This window comes from Elaeis guineensis, chromosome 1 (assembly GCF_000442705.2).
Source record: "Elaeis guineensis isolate ETL-2024a chromosome 1, EG11, whole genome shotgun sequence".
NCBI lineage: Eukaryota > Viridiplantae > Streptophyta > Magnoliopsida > Arecales > Arecaceae > Elaeis > Elaeis guineensis.
Genome location: NC_025993.2, coordinates 113,132,651 through 113,143,433, shown reverse-complemented (window position 1 = coordinate 113,143,433; position 10,783 = coordinate 113,132,651). Strand labels below are relative to the sequence as shown.

Sequence of the window (10,783 nt, the reverse complement as noted above, 5' to 3'; positions counted from 1 at the left end):
TATTTTTAAAAAAATTTAAAATTATAATTTTTATTTTTTATTTTTTTATTATTATTTTTTAAAATTAATAATTGAACCACCATTTGAAATGGTGTTTTTGAAATAGCTTTTTTTTTTTCATTTGAAATAATAATTTTTTTTTTTTTTTCATCATCCATGTGGAAAAAAGATGAAAAAGAGGTGATTGCGTGGATACCGTAAAACATCGTTTTGAATGACATTTTATAAGATTTATATTAATTTAATAAATAAATTAAAAATTATATTATTTTTATAAATAATTTTATTTTTAAAATTATTTAGCTAAAGGCTCGATCGAGGTGCAGTGAATTACCTCAACATCCTCGAAAAGGTAGGGTCCATTATCTCCCTCTTATGGGTGCCGAAGTGGGGGTCAGGAGACCGGTCTATTCATCTGCAACCTCCTCCTTTCCCTGTTCGCTCGCTCGCGCGTTGGAGAACCCTAAAACCCTTTCTCTTTTCCCCTTTTCCCGCTTCTCCTCGCTCCACAAAACCCTGGATTCATCTCCTTTCTAATCCCTCGATCCGCTCCTTACGGATTCTCCGAATCCCTGAACGAGGATTGGAGGAATAAAAGAGAGGGCGGAATCGTACAGAGCATGCGTCTCGCGCCGTGATCCGAACTCCGTGGTCAGATCTCTGCCCGATCACATTTCCAACATTTGATTTCCAGAACTTGAGGTTTCGCGGCAAAGACTCGATTTTGGTTGGAATTTTCAGGAAATTAGGGTTTTTGAGCTCGATCTGATTCGATAATTCTTGAATTAGGGTTTCTTTTCCAGAATTGTGGGTTTCTTTATGGAATTTTTATAGAATTTTTAGATCCTAGACGCCTTTATTGTGAGGTGTGAATTGAATACTGCATCTGTATCATCTATTCTGGTATAATTTTTTTTTTTTTAAAGTCCTTGTTCCCAATTTTAAGCCAAACCGTTCTTGTTTCAATCGATGGCTCTCAAGACCGAAACATTATGAGAAGTGATCAATAGATTTTTTGACGATGGAACTGATGTACTTGTATCGAGATATTGCAGTGTTGTGGATACCATACTAGGATAAGTTAGGTTTCACATGTGCTATGTGAAGCATTTGCCAAAAAAAAATAAACATGAGTGGTGAATGCTGAGTAAATTCTTGTTTGCTTCTTTGTTGAAGCTTGGATTGCTTCTTCTTTATCGGTATGAGATTTGATCACATTTAGAAAATCATTTCTTTCTGTTGGATACTGAATTGTTTGAATTAATAAAGCTTAATGTATACTAAAAAGGTTTATGCATGCGTTCTCTTCTTTACCTTCACAGGGGATGGCTGATGATTCTGTAAGGAAAGAGCCACTTGATGTTGATGCTGATGTTAATGAAGCAAAGGATACTCAGCTGAATGGGAATAATACACCACCTGTAGGTGATAAAACATCTCAGGTGTGTATGGTATGGTATTTTGATTTCAATTGTGAAGTTTGAAAGTTTATTTATGCGATTGTAATTGCTTGGATTTTGTTCCTTATCTTTGTCAGGAGCTGCTGCTGAGTGTATCCCCCACTAAGGAATCCTTACAGGGTGAGGATAACGACGAAGTAATGACTGTTGAAGATAATGGTCATGATATTGAGAAAAAGGATGCCGCTGAGGTTGAAGGGGATCATGAAGCAAATGTAGGGGATGACAAGACACCTCGGGTTGGGATGGTTTTCAAATCATATGATGAAGTTTCTAGTTTCTATAAGCAGTATGCTCTGCATGAAGGCTTTGGTGTAGCTGTAAGAAAGTCACAATTTACAAAATCTGGAGTATGTAGAAGGTTGATACTTGCATGTTCCAAGGCAGGCCATGGCCGACAAGATGCCTGCTATCAAGCTAGACAGACTGCGAAAACAAACTGTCAGGCGATGATTGTATTAAAATTACAGGGTGATGGCTTGCTTCATTTGGCAGAAGCTAATCTTGAGCATAATCATCCAGTCAGCCCGTCAACAGCACGTTTCTTGAGCTGTTATAAGAAAATGACTGATGCAATGGCAGAAGGACCTGTTGCATGGCCAAATGGACATAGAAATGTTCAGTCTGAGAGTGAACTCAGAAGCTCTACCGAGATAGGGCGATTGAAGCTTGGGGAAGGAGATGATGAAGCTATTTGTCAATTTTTTACAGGCATGCAGAACAAGAATCCAAATTTCTTTTACTTAGTAGATGTAGACAAGCATGGTCGTTTGAGGAATCTGTTTTGGGCTGATGCCAGATCTAGAGCAGCATATCGATACTTTGGTGATGTCATTTCCTTTGATACAACCTACTTAACTGAAAAATATGATTTGCCTCTTGTTTTGTTCGTTGGTATGAACCATCATGGACAATCAGTGCTGTTGGCATGTGGTTTAGTTTCAGATGAAACAATTGAGACCTATATTTGGTTATTTAAGGCATTCCTAACATGTATGCTAGGGTGCTTTCCAACTGCTATCATCACTGACCATTGTAAGGCCATACAGGGTGCAGTTGTGGAGGTTTTTCCTGGAGTTAGACATCGTCTATGCATGTTTCATGTAATGAAAAAGATTCCAGAGAAATTGAGGGGTTTTGCTGAATTTAAAGCAGTCAAGAAGGCAATAAAAAAGGCATCATATGACTCTTCAAGAGTCAATGAGTTTGAACAAGATTGGCAAAAAATGACCAAGGTACATGGTCTCGAAGGTAATGAATGGCTTGACTCATTATATGAAAACCGGCACCTATGGGTGCCAGCTTATCTTAAAGATGCCTTTTGGGCAGGAATGTCCATTTCTCAACGTGGTGAGAGTACAACTGCCTTTTTTGATGGGTGTATATATCCAAAAACTAATTTAAAGCAGTTTCTCAATAAATACGAGATGATCGTACAAAGTAAGTACAAAAAGGAGGCACAAGCAGACTCAGAATCGTTTCATAAGACTCCACTCACCATATCGAAATTTTACATGGAAGAACAGCTCTCCAAATTGTACACTGTTAACATGTTCCGGAAATTTCAAGATGAGCTAAAAGCCACTATGTATTGTGATGCTTCACCAATAAAGGTTGATGGATCACTTATTACCTTTGAAGTTAGAGAGTGTTCATATATGGAAGATGGTAAAAGGACAGAGAAGAAGGATCATGAGGTTCTATATGATGAAGATAAAGTTCAAGTGCAATGCATTTGTGGATCATTTCAGTTCAGGGGCATTTTATGCAGACATGCTCTATCTGTTTTCAAGTTGCAGCAAGTGTTTGAGATTCCATCTCATTACATTCTTGATCGTTGGAAAAAAGACTATAAACAATTACATGCTCTTGCTCATCCTTCGCATGACATGCTACCTGATAATATAATGGAGCGTTATGATTATCTATCCATGCGCTGCCTTCAGCTTGCTGAGCTAGGGTTCTTATCTGATGATAGGTTCCAGGTTGCATTGAAGTTGATAAGAGAGGTAGAGAAGTCTCTTTTAGATGATGGCTCGTGCAGAGACAGGCAACCTATATTCTATCTTTTGAAACTCAGCCAAATGAACATGTTCAAAACCTATTGGTATCACAACTGGGTGTATCTGACAGCAATAAGAATTCTAACTCTTTGCAAGCGAGACGGAGAGGTCGGCCACCAAAAAAAGGGAGAGAACCCCAAGTAGAGTCATTAGTTCAATTGAGTAAGGAACAGGTACTACAATGATAGATGGCTGTATGAATCAATTCGGGATAGACATTAGTATTGGTCTAAATGGTTTTCTTTTCAATTGTATATGACCAGGATTTTCTAAGATCATCATTAGTTGGCAATGAAAACAATATGCTTCAATCTGCTCCACTTGCTTCGCATCTTGACACTCATATAGGGACACAAGGAGGAATTGATCTAATGGTATGGGTTTTTGATATTTATGTTTTGTCTCATTATTCTACATCTCTTTTATCTGCTTTATCCATCTTTTTACGAATCTTGTTCTGGAATTTTGATTAGGAAGAAGTTCCCCCAGATGACTTGTCATTTGGCAGTCGTTTCAGCATCCATGTTAATCACCAGCATCATATGGGCAATCAAACAAGGCTGCAGTCAAGCAATTTGCTGCAGGTCTCTAATTTAATGGTTTTAATATGTAATTGGATATCTTAATTTTCTCTCTTTTTATACCCAATCACGCGGATCAAATTTTGACAGAATGGGTTCAATATGCTAGATCACTCAGTGAACTCTCTCTCTCTCTCTCTCTCTCTCTCTCTGTGTGTGTGTATGTGTGTGTGGTTTCAATTGCTCAAACATTTACTGAGAGGTGGGCACATTGGATATCTGTATTCTCGTAATATAATGTTTGCAAATTGCAGGGTCAGTATGACCATCAAACAGTTGGAAGTCAGTCAAGGGTGCAGTGGATTTATCAACAAATGTTTCAGGTTTTTTCTTTAGCTGTCTTTCAGTTGTGAGCTTTTCGTAGGATCAGTTTATATTAGGTGTAATGCTTCTTTATAAAGCAAGATGGTACCTCATGGTTAATGTAAACTTGTTCAGGGATTTTATAAACATGATACAATTGCAGGAGGATCAGATGCCAAACGCACATTCTGACCGAAGGAGGTAGAGGATGTGGGTTTAAGTTGCAAAATGCAAACCCAGGTGAGCACACAAATCCAGCATTTATGCTCTAAGGAACGTGCACATGCAAAGGCTTTTTGAGAATATCTCTATGGAACACTTATCTTCTGGTATGTTCCAGCAATATGCTACAACTTTTGGCATCTTAAAAAATAAGGACTTATTCTAGAAATACAAGCATATGGTTTCCTAAATATATTAACGCCAATTCTGTGCCAGGACTAACATTTTCCATGGCCTTGATTTGAAACTTCGGCAACTTTGCATGCACAATAATTTCCTTTGCCGACCAAATTGTTGTCTACAATTTACAATTAAAGGCCAAGTGCATGTGTTTGGCAGGTTTAAAGGCTGAGGAGGAAAAGATGGGAAAACTCGGTGAAGATGTTTAACGATAAGGAATATGACCCTCAGGATTTGTGCACCGACATTCCTGCTTGCTGATGGTGTTCAGCAGCGTGGCCAACCTCTAGTTCCCAAGGAGTCTGGATTGAACTTCAGGAAATTCAGAACCAGTTGCCACTGAAAGATATAATGGTAGATAAGCTAACTAAGAGATACAAGTTAGAGGCTACACTTTGCAACTGAAATATTCAATAACAATGCAGCAGGAAGCATTTGCATAGAAAATGCCTATTTACTGACTCAGTTTCGTTAATCTTACCTTCTTCTTCTTCTTCTTCTTCTTTTGAGTATGGCAACATGCTTAGCTCTGATCTTAGCCAGAATGATTTATCATTGTATCTTTGAAATGGTTGTCTTCAATGTGAAGATGATATGTTCTTACATTTATATATATATATATATTTGTGATTAATATTCATGAAATGCACAGAACAGTATTATACCATTAATTGCTTGTTCAGCAATAAAGTTGGATGGACAGGCATTGCCTTTATAAGTAATTGAATGCTCTCAGCTTCTTGTCGGTTCTTAGGGGCAGATGCTGAGTGTAAAAAATTTATGACACAGATATCAAGGAGCATGAATGCTGGGTCGTACAATTCAGGTATGAATGTATGATCAACTGCAATAAAAGCAGAAACAGCAGCAACATTGCTCATAAATGCTAGCTTGAGAAAAAGGAAACCTATGGAGTTTTATGCTCTATAAAATGTCTGGCTATGTGCAAGAGAGATGGAACGGCTGTGAGTCCGGATCCTTTTGTAAAGTTGCGCCACATGCTGATTGAGTTGTGGTTAAGTCTTCTTTTTCCGTGATAGATGAAGGCACATGACAACAATCATCATTGTGACTAAGCGCTCGTACAGAGTGCTAGTAACTGTAAAAACAGTTAAAATTATTTTTTAATAATTAACTAATAATTATATTTATTATAGCAGCATGATATTATAGTTTATTAAAGACTGATCCTGGGGCTGAACCGATGGCCCATCACCCACCAAGTATTTAAACAAGGGGACAAATGCATGAGAAATTTCAATTTTTTTTGCATGAAATTTTAAAAAATAATCTACCTAAAATTTATTTTTTTATGAATAAATATCATAAAAAAATTGATCAATTTTTTCATTGATCAATTTATCTATATTCTTATATTTTTTGAGATGAATAAATTATTTTTTTATGAATAATATTTATTTATAAAATAAAAAAAATTATCTATTTAGAAGATGATTAAATTATTTTTTCAGCAATCAATAAAATAAATATTTAATTTTATTTTTAAAATATTTTATTCTCATTTTTAATATCTCAATCATTTAATACTCAATAGTTGAATCATTCACTTTCTTCAAATATTTTTCATAAAAAATATTATAAAAAATATAGGTAAATTTTAACAACCTATCCAAAAAATAATAATGCAAAAAAAAAACATGAATAACAAATTTTGTAGCTACCTTTCCTAAACAAAAAAATATGAATAAATTATTTTTTTATATAAATATTATTTAAAAATATTTATTCAAAAAAATATAAAATTTTAAATGAATTTTTTACCCATAAACGTACAGATTCTTAAATTATTTAAATACATTTTTTTTTAAAATCTTGCATTCTCATTTTTAATACCTTCGTCGTTCTATGCCCAATAATTCAATCATCCATTTTTTCCAAACTTAAAAAACATAAAAAATATTAACAAATTTTAACAACTTATTTGACAAAATAGTAATGCAAAAAAAAAATATGAATAACAGATTTCAAGATCATTTTTTTATGCATAAAAAAATATAAATAAATTATTTTTTTATTTAAATATTATTTGAAAAATATTTATTTAAAAAGATATAGAATTCCGCATAAATTTTTTATCCGTTCTTTATTTATCCACAAAAGAAAGGACAGTAACTCCTAAAACCACAGATGTAAACCTTGAAATGAGAAAATACACCCATTTTAATTCAAGATATAGTGGTTGTTGATTGATATTAATGATAAATACTCTTCGCATCAGATAAAATTTTGAAACACAAAACTTCAACATTGTTCTGTTTTCTTCTCCATCTCACAAAAACTGTTCCTAGAAGCTGTCTACCCTCCCACATGACTTCTCACAAACCTCTTAATGCTGTACTTTTTCTGCTTTTGTGCTTCTCTTCACCTGCAAGATTCTTTGATTTAAATAGAGCACGGTGGGACGTCTAGGGTCGCACCAGCCTGGATCTGGCCCCAACCAATGAGACGCCAATGTTTCTCGACCCGCCGGCTGAGGGCCACCTTCTCCTTTTTGCTTGTGCACACTGGTGCAGTGAGCTGAAGCTTAGCTAGATCATTTTTCACAGCAATCACTCGCGCCCCTGTTGACATCGATCCTATGTTCAACATCAGGATCTCACCCTTTGCAAGCTTAGATACCTTCCCTTGTTTTTCTGTGCCCTTTGTCCTCACCCCCAAAAGCCTCCGGAGGAGAAAAAAATTCACCTGTAAAATCAACAAATTTGTATGTCAAACGGAGACAAAGCAAATTGTAGGCATTTGAACAGTGAATAGTAACGGTTCCATCCATATCTAGGTTTATTGCCTCTGGCCCTTCCAATTGGCCCTCCCACTTGTTTGTGCTTACCAGGTGAATCTAGAACAAATATTGCAATCTTCCTTTATCTACGTGATTTTCCAAAGTTTAAATTGCATGCTCAAATGATATGAGGCAGTCTCTCTAGCAGTTAATTGATCCTCTAAATTTCGTGATTGAATTCTAACCAGTCCAAAATTCCTTGGCCAGCAATCAACCAACGCATAAAATCATGCTGAGAGGCAATTATAAATTGTTTTTAATTAAGATGAACCATACCTTGATCCATTTAACTGACACACATTATCAGTTCAGCCTTAATTTTGGGATTATGTTTATGTTAACTAATTTTAATATTTTTAAAAAAAAAATAGTTCATATAAACATATTCAGCACTGCAAACTCAGGACCGGAAGAGGAACTAAGAAGATTGGCAAACCTCGAGCTCAACAAAAACATCAGGCAGAGACCCAACTTGCCCAAGAACCTGACCCACCAGCCTATCAGCACGCGTCAGTGTAGGGTCCATCGTGGTGCCTACTCCAATGAGACCCCCAGGAACTGCAAACTGGAGCTCATTTTGCTCAGCATAAAGTGAAACTATCCTGGAATATATTGGAGTGCACTTGATGTTGCCGTTCTCATCTTTGACAACAATACCAGGACGGACTTCAATAGGCTCGTTTACCTTCAAAACTCCCTACAAAAATTTAAAAATAATTACAAAGTTAAGATGTGGTTGCCCTACATATATAAATAACAAAAGGATAACAAAGCATAAGGGTCACATTGGGAAAGTAGCCATGCAATTAATCATCATCATCATCCAAACCTTTTCCCACCAAATATGAGGTTGGCTAACTGACTCCTTTCAAGAAAAAGAGAGTAAATTATAACAGGTCAACAGCAACCATGTAGCAAAAGTTTGTCTGGTGAAATGCTGCATGGAACCATGCAACTAAATGTAGCAATATATAATGCAAGATGGGGATTGTCAAAGCAGCTTCTATAATGACAAAACAATATCCAGAGGACCAAGTTCCTATATAAAAGCACCATAATGGGGAATGTATATATACTAGTAAGAAAATGCAAGGAGAAGTCTGCAATAGTACTGACTATCAAAGCTGTTAATGACATTTAAATTTCGGTATGTGGAGCTACATACCCTAAGGATACTGCCACCCGCAACACCACCTTTTATCTCATCAACCTCAGAACCAGGCTTATTTACATCAAAAGAACGAATGACTATCATGTTTGGTGGTGAAGTAAAGTCCCTCTCCGGGATAGGGATTTTGTTAACAAGATACTCACAAACAACGTCAATATTATACTTCAACTGAGCAGAGACAGGTACAACAGGTGCCCCATCAGCAATTGTACCCTGTAAATGTCATTCAAGAATTAATGATAATGAGTACTTCGTGAAGAGAGTCTTCATCTCTTTACCAAAGAAGTCTTCAGCAAAGACTGAAGTTTGGCTTGAAAATTACTGGAATTCTGGGTCACGATGGTCAAAGAAACTGACCTGAATAAATTTCTGAATTGCTTCATGCTGATTAATTGCCACGCTTTCCTGAATAAGATCAATCTTATTCTGCAGAATAATAATATGCTGAAGTCGCATGATTTCAACAGCAGCCAGATGCTCAGAAGTCTGAGGCTGGGGGCAGCTTTCATTTCCAGCAATCAAAAGCAATGCTCCATCCATGATTGCAGCTCCATTGAGCATTGTAGCCATAAGAATATCATGGCCCTAATAAGAAAACAGACGATCGACATCATAAAAGTGAATGCTCATAAATTTAGAAGCAAATAAAAAAGCAGGAATTGCACCCATGGTATGGAGACAAAAAAAACAAGTGTTATTGTCATGCAGAGATGAATGGGAAAAAACACACATAAAACATAAAAAAAAAGGTACTGAAGTCCCGTTTAGAAAATATTTCCCTTTGGTCACCAGTGACATTTAAGATAATTCTGCAATGAACACAAAATAGCATAGGATAACTGCATGAAAGATAATCGTCCAGACTTTTTACCATCAAAAGGAGGTCCAGATATGGAGCACAACTTCTAAGTCAAGAAGGCAATCATCAAGCCATTTAAAAAAAAATAATCAGTAATTTCAGCTTAAGTTCCATTGAAGAAGTTTAACCAAGGCATGGTTATAAGCAAAAAAGAAAAAGAAAAAAGAAAATACTAGTCAGTCGTTGTCACCCCCAAGAAGATTGGTACCGAGAATTGTCAATCAAGATAAGAATAACATGCAAGACTTGCAAAATGTGATTAAAGATACAGGTTGAACGCAATCCAAGAAGACCAAAATATTAAGTCATCATGTGTGATAGTCCCATACAATTGAGCCTTTGATAATAACAAAACTTAATAAGCTTATCAGACTATTTTATATGCTTAGATATACCAAAGATAGATGGCTATATCAGAATGAAGCAAAGAAGTTGTGGCATGCCATATAATCAGTGTACATAGGGCTTTAGATAAGTATATCGTACCTGATTTTTCCAAAATATTTTGCTAATATCACAAGGAATTAACAAGCAGTTACTTGGATAAACGAAGCCAATATATAAGCAATAAATAAATAAACCAAATTTATATGCTTACTTTGGTAAAAATAATGCATATATTTTTCCCAATTTAACTGCTGTGTAAAACAGTTTCAACAGTTCACTCAGTTATAAGGTCAAGATGATTCCCAGCCAAGTTTTGCTGTTTTTAATGTTTCCAGAATCATCTTAAAAGCTATAAGGTGCAGTACTCGAACCTCTTTCAGTATTATCCCTTCTAAAACTTTGATGCAACAATGATTCAACAAAATCAGCAATTTCCTTGTTATGAAATCATCATGAAGGCTGCTTAGCAAACCAATTCAACTCTTCCCTCTGGGGATGGTAATTTGACATGCTTGAATTGACATGTACTAATACTAATAGATCCTTCTATTCTAGCAGGAACCAACAAGACAAATCAAAACCAGGTCTAATGGTCTAACAACAAAAAGTCGAAGATCTAAAGACATGCCATCTTACCGGGCAGTCTACAAACGAGACATGCCTTAGGAGTTTCATCCTGGTGTTCTCAAATCCTGGCACATCACATAGAGGGCTATCTTCCTTTCCACTTCCATAGGCCCTGTGTCAACAGCATAGC

General features: G+C 35.9%; 2 protein-coding genes across 2 annotated transcripts in view; one reads left to right on the top strand and one right to left on the bottom strand.

Moving 5' to 3' along the window:
* Positions 1–386: 386 nt before the first annotated feature.
* LOC105038606 (protein FAR1-RELATED SEQUENCE 6) lies at positions 387–5,443 on the top strand. The gene is given in 9 exon segments (XM_010914463.4): positions 387–651; positions 1,323–1,442; positions 1,538–3,515; positions 3,518–3,696; positions 3,787–3,897; positions 3,997–4,107; positions 4,359–4,427; positions 4,571–4,647; positions 4,969–5,443. Coding segments are annotated over 7 exon segments (2,607 nt in total). The 5' UTR covers positions 387–651; positions 1,323–1,325; the 3' UTR covers positions 4,613–4,647; positions 4,969–5,443.
* Positions 5,444–6,988: 1,545 nt separating this feature from the next.
* Positions 6,989–10,783, bottom strand: part of LOC105038605 (eukaryotic translation initiation factor 2 subunit gamma) — a 14,095-nt gene continuing 10,300 nt past the window's right edge. The window contains exons 5-9 of the mRNA XM_010914461.3: positions 10,663–10,765; positions 9,138–9,365; positions 8,775–8,993; positions 8,046–8,306; positions 6,989–7,515 (exon numbers count right to left, since the gene is read on the bottom strand). Coding sequence (XP_010912763.1) covers positions 7,213–7,515; positions 8,046–8,306; positions 8,775–8,993; positions 9,138–9,365; positions 10,663–10,765 — 1,114 coding nt within the window. The 3' untranslated portion in view covers positions 6,989–7,212. The remainder of the gene's footprint in view (positions 7,516–8,045; positions 8,307–8,774; positions 8,994–9,137; positions 9,366–10,662; positions 10,766–10,783) is intronic.